This window comes from Rhynchophorus ferrugineus, unplaced genomic scaffold, assembly GCF_030347505.1.
Source record: "Rhynchophorus ferrugineus isolate W39M unplaced genomic scaffold, kcgeb_rfMv2 rfM6, whole genome shotgun sequence".
In the NCBI taxonomy this organism is placed as follows: domain Eukaryota; kingdom Metazoa; phylum Arthropoda; class Insecta; order Coleoptera; family Curculionidae; genus Rhynchophorus; species Rhynchophorus ferrugineus.
This window is the reverse complement of record NW_027472585.1, coordinates 41,771,367-41,796,291: the sequence shown is the minus strand read 5'-3', so window position 1 is coordinate 41,796,291 and position 24,925 is coordinate 41,771,367. Positions and strand designations below refer to the sequence as shown.

General features: G+C 31.7%; 1 protein-coding gene and 1 long non-coding RNA gene across 2 annotated transcripts in view; one reads left to right on the top strand and one right to left on the bottom strand.

Moving 5' to 3' along the window:
- LOC143197924 (uncharacterized) overlaps positions 1-12,941 on the bottom strand; it is a 99,017-nt gene extending 86,076 nt beyond the window's left edge. The window contains exon 1 of the long non-coding RNA XR_013006113.1: positions 12,804-12,941. This is a non-coding gene — a long non-coding RNA (uncharacterized LOC143197924). The remainder of the gene's footprint in view (positions 1-12,803) is intronic.
- A 9,955-nt stretch (positions 12,942-22,896) lies between these two features.
- The window catches only part of LOC143197918 (laminin subunit gamma-1), a 52,041-nt gene continuing 50,012 nt past the window's right edge, over positions 22,897-24,925 (top strand). The window contains exons 1-2 of the mRNA XM_076406741.1: positions 22,897-23,029; positions 23,093-23,235. Of these exons, the coding sequence (XP_076262856.1) occupies positions 23,095-23,235 (141 nt within the window). The 5' untranslated portion in view covers positions 22,897-23,029; positions 23,093-23,094. The remainder of the gene's footprint in view (positions 23,030-23,092; positions 23,236-24,925) is intronic.

Genomic DNA, 24,925 nt, shown 5'->3' with positions numbered 1-24,925 from the left:
AACGCAAACAGCTTGGGCTTAAACTAAACCAAACGTATTGGCGTAAATTTAAATTATCATTAGATAATAAGGTTTTTCTGTATTATAAGCTAATACTATAAAGTCTATTTGGACCTACAGTATTGAAATGTGGTGTACTAGCAAATCTAATATAGATATCCTCCAGAGATTCCAGAATAAAGTGTTGCAAGTCATCGTCGATGCCCCATATTACGTGACCGACAAACTGATTCAGCGCGATATCTCCATAAAACCCATAACGAGTGTGATCCGCAGTGTTAGTGAGAAGTACTCTGAAAGACTATTAGTGTATCCCAATGCACTCGCCAATTAGTCAAAGGTGCGCGATGACAGTGAAGGCTCAAACGCAAACTGCCATACGAACTGATTAATAGACACGTAGAGTAAATAAGCTAGAATAGCTTTTAGAATAAGTTAGGATAGACTTTAAAATATGTCAGAATAGTATCTAGAATAAGATTTAGATTATAAGTGGTACAGTAGATAACTTACTAAAGTGATCTACTACATGTCAGGATAATTATATTATATAACTGAAATCATATAATAATACCTATTGCCCACGGGCAGATTGTCTTTAAAATTCTGAATGCTTATATTAAGTTGACAAGGAAGTTTACTGGGACCAATGCTTTATCTACTTTACACTTGTGATATACCACAAATGGAAAATATCACGATGGCTACATTTGCTGATGATACTGCGATTTTAGTTGTCGGAGACAATAGTGAAGAAACCTCACGAAAATTACAACAGGCTAGTGACAATATGACAATTGGACACAAGCTTGAAAAATAAGAATTAATGAAAGTAAATCTGCACATGTGCAGTTCACCTATAAACAGACAGTACAAGCACCAATAAAATAATACTATCATTCCATATAACAACAACGCTAAATATCTCGGAATGAATCTCGATGCAAAACTTCGCTGGAAGAAACATATAAAGAAGAAAAAAAACTGGAATTGAAATATAGGAAAATGTATGGGCTAATTGGAAGAAAATCACAATTATCAGTACATAATAAATTGCTATTATATAAGCAAATATTGAAACCTATATGGACATACGGAGCTCAATTATGGGGATGTTCTGCAAACAGTAACATTAACAAAACACAAATTTTTCAGAACAAAGTCCTGAGAGGTATTGTGGGTGCACCCAAATACTATAGGATTGATTAACTACATCGAGATCTTCAGATACCCACAGTCAGTCAAGAAACCAAGATTGCATGAGGGCATGTGGAAAGACTCCATTCTCATACTAATATGGAAATATTACAACTTTTGGATAACACCAGAACAGGACACAGGGTCAAAAGAATCAAACCATCTGATCTTGTGTAGTGTTGTGTAGTGAGGTGCATATATTAAAAAATTCAGCAGTGACATGTATAAACATTATTTCACCAGAGACTGAGTTAGGACCGATGGACCGTCCTAGTTATATACCTAGATTTCTTTCCTTATTCTCCACACCTTGCTCCTTCTGATTACTACTTGTTTCTGTATATGAATCGTGACCTGTCTGATGTGACGTAAAATCCGACAATATCCATTACTAATTACGGATATGATACCAAAAGATGTTTTAACATCAGGTACTAGTAACAGATAGACGCTTAAATAGGAAAAAAGAAGTTAACAACGAAAGTACACTGTATAAAACGGCCATTATAGTCTTAATTATCATCTCAAATAAACATTGGGATCATTACATTATATAAGACCTTCTCAACAGCACCATTAACATTAATTAACCATTAAAATGGTAATAGGCACTTTAATAGTTCACCGCAATATACTACTAATACATTCTAAATCTATGTTTAAATAAACATGTAAACATATAAAATAAAAATAAAATGTTATATAAATCAATCGCTTATAACTACTTAACAATAATAGCTAAATCTATGTTTAATTTTAAAAAATGTTTCTATATAGTTATGGCATGGCAAACGACATATTTTTGACTAGGGCAGTAGAAAAAGTACAAGTGGCAGTCAATAAAATCTACAAATGGACGAAATATTGGAAAATTCAACTTAATAGTTCCAAATCTATCCACGTTAATTTTGCATTGCGGCGAAATAATAAAAACTTAATTATATCACTCAATGGATGCCCGATTCCTCAAGCAGAATCAGCTAAATACCTCGGAATCCATCTTGACTGTAGATTAAGTTGGAAACATCATGTTAGACAAAAAGCAAAACACATTAGAACCAAAATAAAACAAGTATTCTATAAGACAATTATAAAGCCAATTTGGAGCTATGGGGTGCAAATATGGGGTTGTACTAAAAATTTAAATCAACTAGTCATCCAACGCTGTCAAAATAAGGTTCTTCGATTGATTATCAATGCCTACTGCTACGTAACCGACGAATAACTGCACGGTGACCTGGAAATCAAATGGATTTGCGAAGTTATCCAAGATTTCGTCTTGAAACATGAAAGAATATTACTAAATCATACTAACGTGGAAGTAATACAATTGCTCCACAGCGCGCAGGATGTCTGAAACGAATCAAACCATGCGAAATTATATATAGTGTATACATTTAGTGTAAACTATAGCTTAAGTTATTATAATTTTATAATTGATGAATACATATTGATGTATATATCTCGTACTCGCCTTGCTTGTGCATTAATCCAACTACAAATGAAAAATAGTAATAAATTAATTTATAATTAACATTGTACTAACCCCATATAATAAATATTTTATAAAAAAAATATATACATGAGCTTCAAACATTGGATTTCATACACCAATTAGGTGTTAATTTTGTACAATTCATGAAACATATTAGTTAGATTCCTGAATCTCGCTTGGATTTGAAACATACCACAAAAAAACAAACCTATCAAACATTGGCAACTTTTAAAAATAGATAACATCTATTTACATTGCAAAAACACGAAAATAATTCTAATATGAATCATATAAGAGGTTAACTATCAACTAATTTGCGTTACATTGATATTAAAAAAGCCGAAAAATAATTATAATATTCTGATAACCAAGTTCTAAATTCTTTATGATTAATTAAATTAATATTTAAATAAATAATGAATAATAATTATAATATTTATTGTTGAAAAATCTGAATGCCTTAAAATTACGTAAAACACTGAAATACTTACGAAATTACTTATAGTCTATTCTAAATTTTTTTTTTCACTTACGTCATTAAGAGGTTTAATGTATTGCCTGCCGCAATTTGTACATCAGACAATGTGTCCCTTCTCATTTTATTCTAGTTAAAAAGAGACATAATGCTGTCTGATTAGTTCGAAAATGTAAACGAATGAAAGCGTCAAAGTCGTCCGGTTGTCAGACGTATACAAAAGGTATTTTATTTAGATTAAAATTTTGTTGTATGTCGACATAGCGACATTTTGACGTCACAAATTTTCATGACGTATGTACAAAATAACTTTGAATAGACTATACACACGAGATTCCGCTGCAGTTAAAAAGAATTTAAAATTAAATGAAAAAAAGACTCTTGGTCTGGAAAATATATTAGTTTGACAATCGACAATTCCTGGGTTTTTTTATCATTCGATCATTTTATCTGCATTTCATTGTTTGATAACTATTTACTGACGTCCGGTAATCCCGGAGTTTTGATGAAAATTTAAATCTTAAAATAGGAAAAAATGAGACTTCCAGTATACTTTTATTTTCTGCAGAATAATATATTTGTAAATAATGGTAAATACCCTAAAATATCATTAAATATTTTCAGAACTATTTATTATACCAATTATGTTTTCCTGTCGTTTCATGCCAGTTTACTACCTAGAAACTTGTCGATTGTAAAATTATTTTAACAACTAACTCAGTTAAACACGCAGTTGTATATAGATATCGTACAGTTAATCTAGCAATCCCTATCAGTACATATTTATATATCCAAATTGTCAAACAACTTGGTATTAAACTTTACACAGATGTTAAAACTAAAACGCAAAAAAATATTCTGATAACAAATGCAATATACTTACCCAGATCTATATTCCCAATAATACTAAACACTTTCCACTAAAACGCAATGCAAATTTCTTACCAAGTGATTTATTTTAGTTGCGAACAAGAAAAAATAATCATTCCACGTTTGTCCATTTTTAAACAATTGTAGAATGCTGCTTGAAATTTATGGTAGTCAAACATTTAAAGCACTTATTTCTTCAGTCAACGTACCTATTGAGTGGGCTATTATAACTCTCGGAACAGATAAATCTGCGTGTGTTGCAAATCAATCTTTGTCGAATTTATAAAAACTCCGTTGAATAACTTACATCATACTCAAAATCAGTCCTCGTTGGCTATATCGCATATTTTAATATAAAACAAAATATATTTACCTAAAATATTATATTAACATATTTACTTGTACAATGGGGGGATGTAGGTTTTTCGTATGTGTTAGGTTTTAAGATTGATGTTTTTGTGTTGGTGAAGATTGATTTGGTCTTATGCTTTTCAATCTTTTGTTTAAATGGCTCAATAAATCAAAGTAAACGTCTTTTGGTTAAATTTTTTTTAACATTACTGCCCCAACTCATTAAAAAATATCGTTCAATAAATATTATGTTGAGTATACAAGGTTATTAATTACATTTTAAAGGATGTAAAACTATACAGTTTATAGTCATGGAGAAGAATCGTAGTACTTTTTATAGGGATGCAGAAAAAATATCGATATAACGATATTTTCTGCAAAAAAATATCCATATTTTTGGACGGTATATCGAAGTTTTTTTACCCGATATTTTTCGATAATTTTTCAAAATAAATTAAATATAACCTTTAAAATTATATTTATTTATTTTTCAAAATATCCATATAACGCAATATCGATATCTTTCTCGGTGGGCAACACCCCAACACAACTTTTTAGTAAATTTCTACTACTTTTCATGTTAAAATCAACATATTTAAACCAAATTATTATCAACTATCAAAAATACTATGGATTATATAATAATAAAGGGGGCATTAAGTAGTATACTTAGGGAGCAGAAATAAATATACAAATTTGAGATATAAGAATTAAGATGAGTGTGACATAGATAATTATGTTAACGTTTCGATACCTGTCTTCAAAGTCATTTACCACTAACACTTTATAACGCTTTTGATTATATTTGACTACTTTTCTTCTTGTTTGCTAAATGTATCAATGCTGTCATTCAAGACTTTACCAATATCTAAAACTTCAACGAAAATACGAGTAAACTTCCAGTTCTTGATTTTTGAACGTTTTCATTTTACCGGATATTCTCTCAGTTGTATCAAAATCAACACTTTTAAATTGTCTAGACCAATAATCATACTTTTCCAATTCTATTATCTGTAAGTTTCCTATAGCAGTAGCTGATTTCTCTTTGAATATGAACAAGTAAATAAAGATAATAAATCACTGAAGAATATTAATAACGCGTAATTTAATAACTTCCAAGAAAAAAAGCATGTTATTTACATTTTAGCAAACACAACCATTCATGTATCATTTGCATATAATTTGTATCATTGCAAACAATATAAGTTAAAATAACTGTTTCGAATCCTTCAAAATTAATTCACATTCATTCAATATGTAAAAAAAAACATTTGACAATTCTTAGCAAAAATAATCAAAAGCTATAACTAAAAACATTGCCTAATTTCTAACGTTATTTTTCGAAAAAAATACACATACCTTTTTGAGTTTTTTATAAACAGTCATTTATATTATTAAAAACATTAATAAGTGGTACTTAGCACTAATTACTTAGTTGGTTTGGCCTTCTCTATTAATACTAAAAAATCAAATTTAATGACTGTAGTGCTAACGATGACTACACCATTTTTAACAAGCGCGAAATATTCTTATAGATCGATTTCAAGAAAATCAACAAATAAAAAAATATTACCGTTACAAAGACCAATAGAACAAAATAATTTGTATCGTAGCTAATTGTTCTTTATGTTAGTATATTAATTTATTTTTTATGCTACGGGGTTTGAACAGTTTTATACAATTTATCAGGCGTAGTACTTAATAATAAGGGATTTCGATGTTGAAAGATATGAGAGTACTACTATCTTCAAAAAATATTAAAAAGGGCAATAACGTTAAATCATGTTAAATCCTATTTTGACACTATTCCTAATACCAAAGGCCGAACCTTTCTAAACTGTGGAATAAATTAACTATATTAAGAACAGCAATTACCTCAAAAATAAATAATATAAATGCTCTGGAAATATGAAAAAATCTGGAACCTAGAGTAAAAAAATCAATATTTAATACTTAATAATAATAATTTAATAATCCTTGCAGATCAATTATACGGTGAAACAAAGAGTAATATATTTTTGTACTAAAACTGTCGAATTGTATTCCGAAACTGCATAATTGAAGCGAAACGGTACTTTTAAAATTCAGCCAAAAGAAAAGTGAAATTAGAGAAATCTCCGGTGACCAAACTATGCGGACTTCAATATATAAACAATGGTTGTGGAACATCTAGAGACGACTTTTTCAATAACTAATTCTTGATCAGCATGCAGCAGCAGTGCAGCGCAAATAATTTAGTTAAAATAAGAATAACAGAGACTGTGTTCTAAATACTGCACTCTTATATACACTACCTGTTATATATACACTTTTGGCAATTATTTATATTGGGATTGTCGTTTTATAGAAAAATAAACGTATAGCAGTTGTATGTAGCCAAGCCATTTCATAAAAAAAGGTTTTTTTTGCAAATAGATTTGTTTCAATGCCCAGATTATCTAGCTACAAACCAAAATATAAAAAACAACCCCCATTCCATCTACTGATAGTGTAAACAGAACATATTTAGTTAATATTTGGTTATTTTCTGATATAAATACCTGAAATCTTATCAAAATTGATGTTAAATAGATTAGAACGCTTTTGTGAACAATACTATATGCTATACTAGCTAAAAAAATCCTTGATTTCAAATAACAGTCGAGATTGTAAGCACGCCACATAAATTGGAATTCCCATTAATGGAAATAAATGTTGTGAGTGAATCAAATCAATTTTAAATTGTTTGGATTAAATACAATAAAATGTATAGAAAACACAAAAGGTTGAATTTTATATAGCTAGAAATGGATTTCGCATGATTTTGAGTAAACAATTAACTGGACTTTGGTTTGGAAATATTAATATAACAATGATCCAAACATAGAGCCAGAGTTACAGTAGATTATATATCCCATTAGACAAAATAGAGATGATACGTTTTCAAGGCTTCCAAAATGTCTAAAGGCAATAAAAATATAAGGGTTCCATTATCAAATATTATGTTTATGTATATATAGGAAAAATACCAAAAGAGGTGACCTCCTACCGGCCTATAAGTTTATTACTGATAATCTCGAAAGTTTTCGAGAAACTATACATAAAGAAGTTAAACTATATAATAGAAAAAAGAAAAAATATTACAGAACATCAGTTTGGGTTTCGGAATAAGCATGGAACTATAGAACAAGTACATAGACTTGTAAACAAAATCACTGACCTAAATGCCAAAAGATAATGTTCGACTGCATTCCTAAATATTTCTCAGGCTTTCGACAAAGTACGACTGTACGGGCTGCAGGTTAAATTAAAAAAACTTCTCCCTCATCCGGACTATCCGTTTCTAAAATCGTATCTCACTGATAGACATTTTATTGTAAATCAAGGCGATGAACATACCGAATTATATCCCATATATTCAAGAGTTCCGCAAGGTAGTGTACTGGGTCCAGTACTGTATCTTCTGTATACAGCCGATCTGCCCACCACAAAAATTACTACGTGCCAACATACCATCCATCCCATGAAGATACAGTCACAACAACAAAAAACCTACAAACCCACCTGGAGCAAATACAATTATGGTGAAGACATGGCGCATTGAAGCTAATGAAACAAAATCCACCCATGTAACGTTAATCCTGCGTAAAAGAACATGTCCACCAGTAAATACCCACCATGTTAAATATCTTGGTATGCACTTAGATCGACGCCTAACCTGGAAGAAGCACATACTCACTAAACGAAAACAACTTGGACTTAAATCATATCAAATGTATTGACTCCATCGGGCGCAAATCCAAGTTATCATTAGATAACAAATATGGGGTACCGCTAACAAATCTAATATATCCATCATTCAATGGCACCAAAATAAAGTGCGCGATATTCATCTAGAACCTATAACGAGTGTAATTCAACGTGTTTGTGTGAAGTACTTCGAAAGAATGTCAGTGCATCCCAACGTACTCGCTAAACAGATAAATATGCGACGTGATAGTGAAGTGCGTAGACTAAAACATTTAACACCTCCTGATCTGATTACTGGACATATATAGACTTTAGAATAAGACTAATTATTAAGATAATATTTTATACAGGAGATTGCTTAATGAAGTGATTTTCTACATGCCATGTATATATAATATAGACATAAGAAATACTTATTGCCGCCTATAGGGCATATTGTGGAATCACCAAGTAGAGTAAAATGTGTATATGTATTATGTATTAATTTATCAAATTATAATTATTTGAGTTAATATTTTATTCTAATCATTCTTGTTTTGATCTCAGGTAAAGGAATATATTTAATACGAATTACATTATTTTAAAATGTCTCCTTTTATATATATATATATATATATATATATATATATATATATATATATATATATATATATATATATATATATATATAGATGTCTGAAGATAAATTACAATACTAATAACAGGCTGAATATAACTAAAAACCCCACCCATTGTAAATGGCGAGACCACTGGGACAGCTGTTTCCATTTCTGTGTAGTTTACCCCTCTTTTAACCATATGGAGGTGTTTGTATGGAACTATCATCGGGACCCTTTTCAACCTGCGTCCAAACCAAGTATTAATGTCACGAAATTTGCCACTGCGTGTCTTGCGTTGCGAATATGAACGGTGGCTTACGCAATGCCATATTATTGGTAGTAATACATTATTAGAATAATGTAGTGTGTATAAGGCATTTCTTGTTGGAGTGATAAATTTCAATTAAAATAAAATCAACATACATTAAATCAATCAACTGTACTGGTTAGTCAAAAGATACTCTCAACAGGACCAAAACTCACAGAGATTGGCCCAATGAATAACTGCACGATAACCTCGAAATCAAATTGATTTACTATTTAATTTAGGTAATACATACTGATGTACTTATCCCGTCTTACTTGTATTTGTAAATTAAGATTGTACTAAGCATATCTAATATAAAATGTAACGAATTTTAAAAAAAGTAACATATATAACTACCACGAATATATATATATATATATATATATATATATATATATATATATATATATATATATATATCTGTTTTCTCGTCAAAAAGATGGTTTAAAAAATCAAAAAAAAAAATATTTTTTCTATCAACTCATGTGTAAGGAATCTATGAAATGCCCTGAGAAAACTGAGCTGTTAGGTACTGATGTATTAATCCAGTACTTGCCTTGCTTGTGTATTAAGCAAGTACAACAGAGCAGTAGTAATAAATTAATTTGTAAAATGTAAGATGTAATTAATTTTTTAAAAATGCACACCCTGTAAAATATCTAACTTTTACCCTTTTGTTTCCCAGTTGAATCGAAGTTATTCAAGATATATCACCGGCTCACACCACCGTGCCTATATCCAAGCGAACCACGCCCGCCTTACCGTTAGGTTCCTGCGTGAATGTCTAATTAACCAGCGTGAAAAAGTTTGCCGGTGTCCATTGTACACACGTTACCAACGTTATCTGTAAAGCCCCCCTGTGACAGTCGACAGACTTCAAACACATAGATAAACGAAGCCGCAACTTCTGCATAACAACAATAGATTTTATACGTTATCTCGTCATCGATGTATTATTCATCGATATATTTATATAAATCTAAAACTTATTCGGGAATATAACGGACATAATGCGATTAAAAATTAATTAAATAAGGCTTGGCATATGCAAAAATGAAGACTGACTGACGACTGAGAGACAAAAAAATCGATTATTCATTTTTCCAAATTTATCTATCAATCAATTACAATCCTCTCCAGAATTGAACATTTTTTGGTATCCATATCTGAATGTAGAGTGTGAAGAGAACTTTTTTCGAATTTCCTATGAAATAAAAAGGTAATAACAGAATAATAAGAAACAGAACAATGACTACCGATCAAGAACAGTTACAATGCAATATAAAGTAGCAGAAATATCAATAGTATAGCTGACCAGATAACAAAGTCCAACGTCAAATGTAATCAAACGTCAATAATGAGAAAGACACTTCTTTTGATATAATCAACGATACTCAGATCAAAGAGACTGGTTTGTCACAGTCAACTAAGCCCCTTTGGGCTTATGATATGCACATATACACATTGCACATTGAACATCAAACCGGCTAGTAATACAACGCTGCTAAAACAAAGTTCTGCGGTTAACTACCAATGCTCATCGCTATGCAATCAACGAAGAACCGCAAGATGAAAACGCAAGCAATACAGCAGAAAATCAGAATATTAAACCATACGAATTTGTATAGAATATACGCGTTACTCTTAACTATAGTTCAAGAAGTCTAATTTAATTTTACTACCCACACTCACACTGCTAGAACAATAGTAGAAAATTAATTTGTAAATTATGAATCTAATAAGCATATATAACCATTGGGTGTACACGTAAGGTTTGAGAATCTTTGAAACTTTAAAACTCAGAAAAAGTGTACAATGTTAATCACAACCTTTCTTGAATGTTTGTTTGGCAATGGTTGGGCGTTGGACATCCCTCGCCTTTTGAAATCCAAGAAAATACCAAATTTTGCTTCTATCTCTATACTTGCTTTGGATCATACCAAATGCATTCAAACTGTTATGTGATTCACAAGATTCCATAGCCAACTATCATGATCCACTTACAAACACTGACGCGCTATGTGTAACAACAGTAAAAACACCAAAAATAGTAACATTAAAAATTGAAAACAAAAGTATTTTACAAGATAATTACTCCAATATTAATAAAAAAGATTAAAAGAATAGCGCCTTGGATCTATAATATTGATATGTATTTAACTCTCATAATTTTCACTTCACCACTCAAAGTTAAAATTGATAATTACTCAAAAAACATAAAATGTGATGATAAATTAATCAAGTACACACAAATATCAGAAGACAATCGAATCGTTACTCCGTGACCAGACAAGACAAAAAACCCTTCATTAAAAATATATAGTTACGACCAGTGAAGAAAAGTGTCGTGATTGGGATTGAATGAAACGAGGGTAAAATTGCTTAGATCAAGGAAAGTCGTTGAGGCGTCCAACCAAGGGATATTAGGGCATTCAAATTTTATTTGAATTTTCAGTTTCCAAGAGTAATGCTTGAAAAATATTTGTTATTTATGTTATAACAATTATTCTACACACTGGTATTGCTGCTGCATACTGCATATTTATATATAAGGATAGATAAAAAGAGTGCAATCATTGATATAGTACAACTATTTAAAATTCTCAATTATCTATCGTGTATCAAAAATAGTAAAAATATTTCAATTAAAAAAAACGAAATAACCGAAATCATTTAAGAGGAAATAAATATTTACTAAATAAATAAATCTAAACATAATACATTCATTGTAAAATTTACTTTTTCACTTTATAAGGAAAAGTCAATAACATTTTCAAGACACGAATGGTTTACCAAAAAAGCAGATGAATATGTTTCGGATAATAATAAATCTGTTTCAGGTACAACGATTTTGTCTCACAACGCCGACAAAAATTATTCACCAAACAATGAAAAACCATTATACGTAATTCGCTCTAACCAACGCCATTCAATTTCGAATAAATCGCCTGAAATACTAAGTTTTTTCGCTGTGCCGTTGCGATATTTGAAAATTATTTTAACTTTTAAGTAAAACAATTGATATTTAATTAAAATCAGTACTGCGAAAACTGTGACAAACTACCGGCTACAAAAAACAGTAATCGATTACCATATTTAAATGCAGAACATAAAGCGCGTCCTTTCTTCTTTTTCGTGCTTTTACACCCAGTTCGATTTAAAAACTGTCCGAACTATTTTTTTTATATCCAGCCAACTAGACCAACGACCTGATCTTAAGAGCCTACTTGATACGTGCGTGAGTCATAAATTATTTCTGAGTAACAAATGACCACGCTTTTTTATTAGCAGGTGATTGGATAACACAAGAGCAAACAGTGTTTTTTCGGCTCTCGATTATGTAAAAATTACGAAATTTATTGTTGTACCCTATAATTTAGGAACGAAAATATCATTAACAAAGAGAATAATAGTATTTATTGTAAAATAATAGAAGAAATATTAACAATATTTTAAAAAATGGTCAATTATTTATCCCAAAAAGCAACAAACAATATTACCAAGAAAATAGAGTGAAAAAATATATACAAGATTCGTTTAAAATGATCACTAAAAAAAGGGTGCTAATTATAATATTTAACTACAGGTTAGAGAGGCATCTCAACCCCCATCAAGACACCCTCGGATGTAAACAAGCCACTCACATTGACAGTCCTGTCAATGTTCAAGGTTTTCTTTGTCAAAATAAGTGGACCCTTTGTAAACAATACCGCATATACACTAAACAATGCCGGTTTTATTGATCAGACGACGACTTGGATCGGAAAACTGCGTGCCCACCTTCAGATAGCTCCAGATCCAGCTCGGCCAGCTTCTCTCGCACATCCTCCGGCAAGCTGGAGACGTCGATCCCTAAGTCACTCATGTTTCTAACAGTACAAAATATCGACACCGCAAAAAGAACACTAAGAAACGCACTAATCCCACTAACACCCCGCACAACGCACCATTACTAACATTTCGATTGTTTTTTTCGAAGTCGGTAACGTTCACGGTCTGTTTTACCTCGGATGAATGTCAGACAGCTGTCTGTGTGCGAGGAATCGCTGCGGCGTTGCCATGTCTGGCCCGACGGCCCTAAATGTCAAGCCATTGCGCAAATACGAAATAAATTTAAAATACCTTCCAAGCTTTTAACATAATATAAGTCATCGCATCAGAAACCCATATAAATACTGTATACCATTCTAACATGAAAAAATGCAGGACAAAAATAGATTTCTTTGAAACATACACCTTTATATCAAATGAAGAATTTAGACGGCAAATAGGCTATAGCGTGGGGCTTTGATAATGATTTAAACACACTGCAAGTTATAGGCAACTGCAACACCAACAGTTTTATGCGTTGCATAAAAATAGAAATAAATTTATATGTATTATTTTAATTTTATGAAATATTTCAATGTTACTACATAGAGATAGTATTAACAAATAAAATAATGAATATTTTTTGGTCTTTTTAATTAATAATTTTATTATTTCAAGAATATGTATCCATGACAGAATGGCGAATGCACATTTTAAAATTTAAGAAAATTGGAATAAGTTATTACAGTAAATTGCAATATATTAAGTTGTAGTTAACAGTATAAAAATATTACTTTAAAATTAATTGGGTGATTAGCATCTTACACTGATTTTAAAATTGTTTTTATTTACTTTTATTTTTTCATTATAAGAGTTGTAAGAATAGCCTACTAAGATTTGAAAGGACAAAAGAAGGAAGGAAATATATAAAATATTTAAAACAGTTTATCGATTTACAACTGTAACATCTGTAAATACTTTCGCGAAAATAAACCGACAATATAAAATAACTAATGAGCTATTAAAACGACAACATATTTATCAGACTTTATGAGGTTTATGAGATATTATAGTAAAATAAATCTTAATGGTATACAAGTTACATCATAATACGAATTGTATTACGAAATCCTTACATTATTGTGATAATATTTTGTGCCTATTTATGTATTACGGACTTATAGATAAGTAGTTATTATTTTTGTAAAAAAGAAATCTAATTTTAAGCTATTATCAATCCATATTAATTTTATGTGTAAATCAAATTTGTTTAAAAAAAAACTATGTTGGTTCGGGTAGCTGATTACTAGTTATTAAACATTATATTTGAATGAACGATGTCTCAGGACTGATTAGTGAACAATATTTGTAGGACTATTTTAGGATGACCTAATTTTCTGAGAGCTCTTAGAATTTCTAAACAGATACTACAAAATACAGAGGAATTAGAAGTGTATCTCCCATATATTACCTGTGAACAAGTTTAGCGTCCATTTGGCACCAGAGGGCGCAACTGACAATATGAGTAACTGAGGGAAATTTAAAATATTTTATTAATAATAATAGCAGTAATAAAAATAATAATGCAATAAAAGTTTTAAAATAAATTTTATTAACAAAACTGACTTTGTCAAATGACATCTATCATATATACGGGGTTTAAAAACTCCACTGTTCAACTTACGTTTCCTGACATATTTGGATTAATGTTTCCCTTTTTCTATGCCAAAATGGATTCTTGTTATATTTTACAAATCAGTTACATATAATTAACATTATAAAAGACTTACAATTTAGATAACAACTGGAAATCGTTTTCCTGTTAAGCAATGCTCTTCTACATTTCGGTTTGTACTCATCCTGTGTAAAATGTTAAAATTTATAGCTACAAGTCACTTCTGACATCCAGGGATGCAACACCTGAGATGTCTTAAGATTTAAACAAATAATTTTAACTAAAGAAACCATATAAACACAGTCAACAAAATAAGAATATTTAACACGTATGTTTATAAGTTTTTTTAAGTTTGCTTTGTCAACTATATTAAAAAATGCTCCAATTCTTTGTATATAAATCAGATGATTTCTATAGGAAGTATAGAATTACCAAAAAAGTCCAAAATATCTAGTAACCGTTTGATTATTTACGCCACATATAATCACGCGTACTCTACGCCTTCTTATTTTCTAGAATGGCCTTCTGAGAGCAGAAAGTGTCAACTTTCAGCTTTGCTACCAAATTTATACCTCGAGCCACCTGGCGGCAAATTAAATAACTAAAACACTGTATCGCATGCGCTCATTTAAGATACCCTTCCAAATTCTCAATATTTTGTGACAGATACATCGTTTGGTGCTGTGTGTGTATGCGTATAAAAAGATATATAGCAGAAGCAGTTAAGGATAATTAAGGATATTCCTTGTTTTGGTAACAATAAAATCTATTATAGTAAAATGTTGTCTTATTATTAAAAGTCTTTCTTCGAAATCTTGAAAAGTATCCAAACTTGGCTCCAGTGCTACAATCACATATTCACTTAATGATTTAAAACAAGCAATTTTCATGTTAATGGCAAAAAACTGTTTGAACGACCAATAAAATGGAAGACAAAACTTATTAGTTTAGAATTTTTGATTATAAGTAAATATAAGTTGAAAAGCAATGACAGACCTGATGTAATAAATATTTTTCGAACTCACTGGGAAATATCCGAAATGAGGGAACATTGCTACTACACGAATTAACTAAAAATGTCATTTGGAACTGTTTTTCGTTTGAAAGCTTACTCAAAATGTCAAAGGTTACTCCAGAACACCATTCACATCGACACCAAAGCGCAATATTCATACCCATAAATCCTTGCTGTGTATATGGTAAAATCAACATGATCAATATCATAAGCTGCTTAAATGAATTAAAACTGTTATTACAGATGTCTACTACTGACGTTACCTAAACAAATTGTTGCAAAAAATACCAGCAATCTCTTCTTGCATGTCAACTCTCTGCCACATATTGCAAGAATTGTAAAATGCCTTTATGAAGTGAAGAAAATGATTGGAATACATACACCGATGGGTGAAGGAACATGATCTCGAATAACAAAACTCCTTTCAAGTAATCTTCAGTAACATGCCTCAATTTCTCCATTATATAATTATGAATTATTAGCTTAGTTGTCTTAAAATCTATTCTATTGCATGCTATGCAATCTATCCCCTGAAACACTTTTATGAGCACTGTAAACCTATCGAGAATTAATATCTTAATTCCCAACAGGTTTGTCATGCTATAAGCATTGTCGGGACATTCTAATGTAATGACAACCATCAATTTTTTTATTATACAATTTACTTCATTAAAAAATAAATAAATTGCTGGAAAACTCATATTTTCATTAGCTCTGCGAGAGTTTAAAACTGAAAAAGAAAATCAAAATAAGAAGCTGATAAAGTAGGCAATAAGATATAGGCGGGCTGATTTTTACGGTTGCTGAAATTAGAAAAGCCGACTTGATTGGCGTAGTGGTCGGGGCGACAGGACGGTCCTCCTAGTATTTGAATCGGTTCGAATCCTCGAAACTCTGGTCAAAAATTAAAAACTCGTAATTTCAATGTACAAGATAAAGAACGTTCTGGTAGACCTAAGAAGTTTGAACGTATGAAACTGTAAGAGTTATTGGATGAAGATCCAGCCCAAACTGAAAAAGCCCAAGGCCCAAGAAACGATTAACAACCGAAAACCACAATTCAATGACAGGCAAATGGAAGTCGAAGAATCGTCTGTGAAATGAAATGAAATGCGAAATGCTATGATTAGAAATCATTTCTGCATCGAATAGTGATAGGTTATGAAAAGCGGATTTATTCTCAAAACCTTAAGGCCAAAAAATCCGACCGACTCCAAGGCCAAGTCGTTTTGGTCGCAAGACAATATGTTGCGTTTGGTGGAACCAGAGATAAATGATCAATTTGATCTATGAATTGATCAAAAACCCCAAGAATGGACCCGAAGACACGGTAAAGTGATTTTCCAGCATGATAACGCCCCGTCCCATAGAGCAAAACCGGTCAAGGAGGCGTTGAAAGCACTTGGATGGGACATATTATAGCACCCGCCGTACTCTCCTGACCTTGCCCCGTCGGACTATCAACTTTTCGAATCAATAGGACACGCGGTTCAAATACCTCGTTTCATTACAGGTAACCCTAAAGCCCTAAAAACCAACAGCAGTAAAATGTTACACATCATAGAAGGATTACCTCTTTCACTGAAACTATCTTGCTCAAAATATATTCTCGTTAGTACATGGAACATCGAAAAAATTAGTATCAAATAGTGCATTGGCGAAAATAAAATGTACGGATGTGATAAATGAATATCTATTTCCGCGTTACATTCTAACTTCCTTTCGGCGATAGCCATGAGCTTATAATTAGAACAAGCGATTTCATGAAACGTAATACGGCAGCTGTCTTCTTTTTGGATCGGGTTTGGTTTTCGCTCATTACCAGGCTGACCGAAAACTTAATATAAACGATTACAGTAACTATCAAAGACCGTTCTTAAAGTTCGTGGGTTATCGATTACTTGTCCCAATTTTGAAATTGATATATTTTTTCGGGTTACAAGATCAATGTCCTTTATTTGATTAAATAATATCCGAAAATTATTAAACATTTATTAGGTCTACACATTGTGAAAAATCGATACAATGTGTATTATTCAAAGTACTATTCTTGGATATTCTCTAATTTTCAACCGGTTTCAAGAAAAGGAGGACGTTCTTCGTTCGACTGTATATATGTTTTAATGTATTTCTCCGTCAGTTATGAATCAAGTCAGGATCTGATGGGGGAAGGGGAGAAATCTAGGGAAACCCTCCACTCTCGACGGAAAGGCACGTACAAAGATTTCACTTATTTTTTTATCTAAAATAATCTGATATCTGTGTTTAATGTTATTTAATGATGTGACGGAAGACCTGAAATCGTTCAGTGAAATTGCCGTTTAGTTTACTTTTTAAACACTAATCATATCATACGAGAAGCCATAGAAATATCGCAGGCAACTGCTTCTATGATGTAGTGATTAGAGTTTTCAGCTCACACGCGTAGGTCGCGGGATCGATTCCCGGCGGGGGCAAGGTCTTTTTGTTGTTCTAGTTTGGTTAGAACATTTGTCAAATCTGCTAGGTTAGCTAGCGGACCCCACAGCCTGAAACGTTCCTTATATTCAATTATTGTTTCTTTATTCCTATTTTTCCTCATAGGAGCTGCATCTTTACTTGGTGTACCCATTGTAATACTTAATTAAATAACAAGACAATTATACAAACAATGCATTACAAAAATATAATATAATATTGTGACGTGTACAAAATATATAGGTTTAGGTAGGTATTAAGCTAAATTGTGTGTATATAGTAGAATAGAAAATACGTATAGTAGATAAGATTTTTGTTTATTTTTATTTAGTTATTACGATTATTAAGTAAATATTTTATTTTAAAACGTTTTTTTCGTATTAAAAGTTTGATTATTTTTTAATTTTCAGTTTTTTTATCTTAAAGTCTCCTTTTACCAACGAGCGTTTATCTGCATTAGAACTGTTTAAAGTGGACTCCAACCAATTTCAAATCAAACTATCCCAGAGGACATCCGGTCTTACCCAGCCTGGTTACTGGCGTGACTGGGATCATTTTCCTTGTCGGATTTTTCATTCTTACCTAGGACAATCACAACTATTAAACAATCGCAAACATAAATTTACGACCATGCCCCAGCAGGATTCGAACCCGCGTCTATCGCAACAGTAGGTGGACCGTCCTGTCGCCTTTACCACTGTATCTGTATTTGTATTTTATTTATATACTAGCGACCCGCCCCGGCTTCGCACGAGTGCAATGCTGATACTAAATTAAATACACTACAGAAAAAATATGATCGTTGTATATAAAAACATAGCGGCCCGCTCCGACTTTGCACGGGCATAAAATATATATGCCTATGTCACTCAATGAAAACATGATTAAAATCGATCCAGTATTTTTGGTTCATTCATTACTGCCCTTGGCCTGCACGCATTAAATTTGGAGTAAAACAATTCCTCTTCCCCTATACTTACTATGAAGATTTCCTGCTATCTTTGGAATATCTAAATTCATACAATTTTTATTACATTACACATTTTTAAACGCAAATTTTAAATTTGTAATATCTCCGAAAATATTTGTTTAATTTACATGCTGTAAGGAACCATATTGATCTATATTAATTGCACACTGTATTTAAGGTACTTAATTCGATAAGGATTATGCCGTATTGCTTAAAATAGCTTCGTAAATAAGCCATTTTCTCACGTAAAAAGTAAACAATAAAAATGGTTAATGTGGGTTATCCCTAAAAGATAAACATATACCATCGCGGACTTTTTTGTAGACCTTTTTATGGTGTACAATACTGTAGTACATTAATTTGATCTAACTCGTAGGGTTAGGCAGCGTTTTTGCTAATTGCTAAATAAGCCTAAAAAATAGGTTAATTTACGACATCACATTAGAAACCTCTAAAATTAGCAACGTTGCCTTAGTATATTATGCATGTATTATACATATAAACCTTCCTCTTGAATCACTCTATCTATTGAAAAAAATCGCATCAAAATCCGTTGCGTAGTTTTAAAGATTTAAGCGCACATAGGGATATAGGGACAGAAAAGGCGACTTTGTTATATACTATGTAGTGATATATTAGTTAAAATTCAGTTAAAATAGTTATTGTAGATTTAGCATCATCCAATTACCTGTTGCGAATGTTTGGAAACGGATAAACTCGACGTTCTTTTAAAACTTTTTGGTTCCTGATGTTATGCTCCTAAAACTTGTAGCTAAAAACTGATAGCATTTATAGTCCTACTAATATAATAAAATCATCGTATTTGGAAGATAAGGATTCAGTTTTATTATCTGAATATTTATATATTCGCAACCTTTATCAATGATACAAATATATAATTTATTAATGAGTATGAATTTTCAACAGGCCTCTACAAGGACAATAATTGTTACTGCTCATGTCCCCAAAAGATTCTTGGAATTAAATCATACATACAGTATTAAAAATTAATACAGGACCGTACTAATGATGAACGCTAATTTAGAGTTTCAGTAAAAAATCTGAAACAATTATTTTTCTCTATATATTCTAGCCTAGTTTGCTATAATAAATTTTTTCCTAAAAAATAATCTTAAATAAAGCAATTAATGCATATAGCATGGGAATGTCAAGATAAAATGGTAGTTCAACGTTTTAATATCCCACCTGATTATCAATTATATTATAAATTATAGAGAGGAAGTTAGCCTGTTACCTGTTTGGAACAATAGCGCATCTTATCACTGTCGGCATCTTATCAGAAAGTTGGTAACTAGGTCATAGATTGCTTAGAGTAATATATATATATATATATATATATATATATATATGTATATATATATATATATATATATATATTCTGCTCTTGTGTATGTCACTGAGCTTCGCCTAAACAGTTGGATCGACGAAACTGTGGACCCGAGAATGGTTTAGATTCACAAACGGACCCTGTAGGTGGCGCTAGGTTAGGGTTCCAGGATTTTCTAAAATCTTTTATATTAATTAAATATAATAATATCATAACATTTAGTTGTTTTGATATTATAGCATTTGTTATATTGTCGAAATTAATTAATTATTAATCTCACATAGTCCAGCAGGCTCACAGACAAAGCCTGTTGAGTCCGCTAGTATACTTATATAACATTATATAGAAAACACGTCCACAGAGACGAGGTATATGCAATATGAAAGTTACTACCTATTAACCAACTTATATTAAATAACAAGACAAAGAACCATAATTTTATAAATGCTCTTAATTTAATAATAAGAAACTTTGTTTTAATAGTTAAATAATATAGAATAATACAAGGATGTCAATGAGAAATACATTTTAATTTCGTAAATGATAATTATCATTGTTAAATAATGTTTGACAATACAACTATTGCAACAAAAATGGCTATAAAAAGGGTTTAAATCAATTTACCTAAATATTATATATTTTTAGATATTGAAAGTCAATTTACATTTTTTTTAATAAGGAGATAACGCCCAATAAAGCTACATTGGGGCCTATAGCATACTTTCTTTCAGACTGTCTTTTGATAAATGAAGAATTTTCTATTACCGTTATTTTTTGGAGCATAAAAACACATATAAAACATCAAAACTGTGCAAATCCTTATCGTAGACCAACTTTCGTTTATATGGTTTATATATGATTCCTAATTTTGATACATATGGAGTGAATGAGCATCACCCAATGAAGTTTCAGTATTATTATTATAACAGGTCAATTGAAAAATTCCCAGCATGACATATAGATGGCGCTACTGGAATTAAATCCATATGTTTTAAGTTAGTCTTATCCCTCAAAAGATGCGTGTATAAATTTGACAACTGTCGGATCATTAGTTTGTGAATTATAGCATTTTGAGTGAAGCAAATTTTGTTATTGTGAAAAAAAGCGGATAAAAAGGAATTTCGCGTGTTGATAAAATATTGCTTTTTGAAGGGAAAAAATACAGTTGAAGCAAAAACTTGGCCTGGTCCGAGTTTCAAGACACTACCCCAGGAAAATCAACCATCAAGGATTAGTATGCTAAGGTTTGACGTGGTGAAATGAGCACCGAAGACGGTGAACGCAGTGGACGCCCAAAAGAGGTTGTTACCGGCTAAATCTTTTAAAAAATACACAAAATGATTTTGAATGACAATAAATTGAAACTGAATGAAATAGCAGACACTCTAAAGATATTAAGTGAACGTGTACATCATATCATTCACGAATATTTGGGTATAAGAAAGTTCTGTGCAAAGTAGGCTCTGCGCGAGCTCACTTTTGATCAAAAACAACGACGAATTGATGATTCGGAGAAGTGTTTGAATATGATTAAGCGTAATAAACCCGAGTTTTTGCATCGATATGTGACAATGGATGAAACATGGCTCCATCATTCCACTCCGAAGTCCAATCGATAGTCATCCGAGTGGACTGCCCGCTCCAAAGCGTGGGAAAACGGAACAGTCGGATGGCAAGATTATGGCGTCTGTATTTTGGGATGCGCATGAAATAATTTTAACTGACTACTTTGAGAAAGAGGGACCATCAACAGCAACTATTACATAACGTTATTGGACCGTTTGAAGGACAAAATCGTCGAAAAATGACCGCATTTGAAGAAAAATAAAGTGCTGCTTCACCAAGACAATGCACCGTGTCATAAATCCATGAATTGGTCTTCGAACTATTTCCTTTTCCACCGTATTTCCTGTGCTCAGATCTCAAAACAATGCTCGTTGGGAAGAAATTTTTGTCGAATGAAGAGGTGATCGCTGAAACTGAGGCCTATTTTAAAGCAAAGACCAATCGTACTACCAAATTGGTATCAAAAAGTTGGAGGGTCGCTATGATCAGTGTATTGAATAAAAAAAAATAACTTTGCCAAAAAAAATCTGTTTTACTATGGTAGGCCGGGGACTTTTCAAATGACCTCTTATCCCCGAAAATAATTTAAATTTTGAAATATCCGTTCAGGGAATATTCTCAAGAGGTTAAGCTTTGAAAACGTGAAAACGATTTTGGATTTTTTGAATTTCTAAAAAAAAATTTCTTAACTAGTATAACCCCTTATAAATTTAAAAATGTTGGAAATAAATCTTGGATTTGATGAATGAACAAAACCAATATGAATCAAGCTATTAATAACATGTAAAATTAATAATTTGATACGAAATATTTTATGTTTGATTACATAAACCAGATAATGAAAAATTTTGAATAATTTTAATTGATATTAAAAAAAATTCTCTCGCTGTGTCATCGGAAGCTGATTACGCCTCTGCGTTACGTCAGGAGCCTCACAAAATCTAAACAGAAATACACAGTACAAGTCCGCCAGCGCTTAGCTTTTCAGTTTCTGGTAACGTGCGCGGCGGCCGGCTTTGAGCTCGAATAGGTGCAACAAACTCGCGCTCATAGAACCCAATTCTAACACGTACCGCAACATAAAAAAAATGCAAACCGCCAATTTTCCATAGCGGAAAATTCGTCAGCGCCCGTCGTTGTGTTCGACGAACATCGATCTGTGTTGGTAATTAACCCGCTGTGTGTTTCGCATGGATTTTTACGTCTAATTACGAACGATCTTCGATAGAGATGAAGAATTTAATTTCGGCTTTTTTGTTGCTGTTGTCGTCTCAACATTCCTTCGGCCAGCTGGCTTACGATACTGACAAGACGCCTGCTATCGGGAGTAAAGAGAGTAAAGCTTGTTATGACCAGTTCAATAGGCCTCAGGTAAGGTATTTCAATTGTACAGAGATGGATTCCTTCATATAAACCTCTTAGTAATCGATTTTTTTTTATTTATTACAAATACTATATTATTATCGAAGTATTTTAATGTTTTTTTAATTAATTATATCTCAAATTAGGTATGCTTAGTATAATCTTAATTTATCACTACTGTTCAGTTGTAATTTCTTAATTAACTAGCAAAGCGAGTACTGGATCATCAGTATGTATTTCCCAAACTATATATTATTTATTTGTATATTAAAAGACCGACCAGCCTTCGGGACTATTTAGGGTCTATTTACAGATGTACAATATACAACACATTTACAGTATCAGTTAAAGTTATACAATGTTATTACAAGTATGTTGCAAGATGACAAGCAATATACATATAAAACATACAGATACATGAATATATGAATGCTACAGTATAATGGTCGAATAACCCATGACAGTAATACGGATACAAGATACAAAAAATTCGAGCGAACATGCATGATATTACATAGATGCACACCATTATATTTATACTAATAGTCCTGTTACGGTTAGGAAATTAATCAGCTTGCCCAGGTTCTCCAGCCTAAGACACTGGTCCATCGTCCCTCCCAGGTTGACCAACCGTCTTTGGGAGTTGTATATAAAACTAAACTACTTAAACTAAAGTAAAGAATGCACTTATACAGTAAACAAGTTCATGTGGTTTGACTCGCTTCAAGTCGCCTTTTCTGTCCCTATATCCCTATGTGCGCTTAAATCTTTAAAACTACGCAACGGATTTTGATGCGGTTTTTTTCAATAGATAGAGTGATTCAAGAGAAAGGTTTATATGTATAATACATGCATAATGTACTAAGGCAACATTGCTAATTTTAGAGGTTTCTAACGTGATGTCGTAAATTAACCTATTTTTAGGCTTATTTAGCAATTAGCAAAAACGCTGCCTAACCCTACGAGTTAGATCAAATTAATGTACTACAGTATTGTACACCATAAAAAGGTCTACAAAAAAGTCCGCGATGGTATATGTTTATCTTTTAGGGATAACCCACATTAACCATTTTTATTGTTTACTTTTTACGTGAGAAAATAGCTTATTTACGAAGCTATTTTAAGCAATACGGCATTAATCCTTATCGAATTAAGTACCTTAAAAACAGTGTGCAATTAATATAGACCAATATGGTTCCTTACAGCATGTAAATTAAACAAATATTTTCGGAGATATTACAAATTTAAAATTTGCGTTTAAAAATGTGTAATGTAATAAAAATTGTATGAATTTAGATATTCCAAAGATAGCAGGAAATCTTCATAGTAAGTATAGGGGAAGAGGAATTGTTTTACTCCAAATTTAATGCGTGCAGGCCAAGGGCAGTAATGAATGAACCAAAAATACTGGATCGATTTTAATCATGTTTTCATTGAGTGACAGGCATATATATTTTATGCCCGTGCAAAGTCGGAGCGGGCCGCTATGTTTTCATATACAACGTTCATATTTTTTCTGTAGTGTATTTAATTTAGTATCAGCATTGCACCCGTGCGAAGCCGGGGCGGGTCGCTAGTTGGTAATAAATCATAAAACTTTGTTTTGGATGCGTTCAATGGCCAGTTGTTTTAATATTTTATTGTAAATATATTTGCACTAATTATCCATATTTGCACCCCATAAGTCCAAACTGGCGTC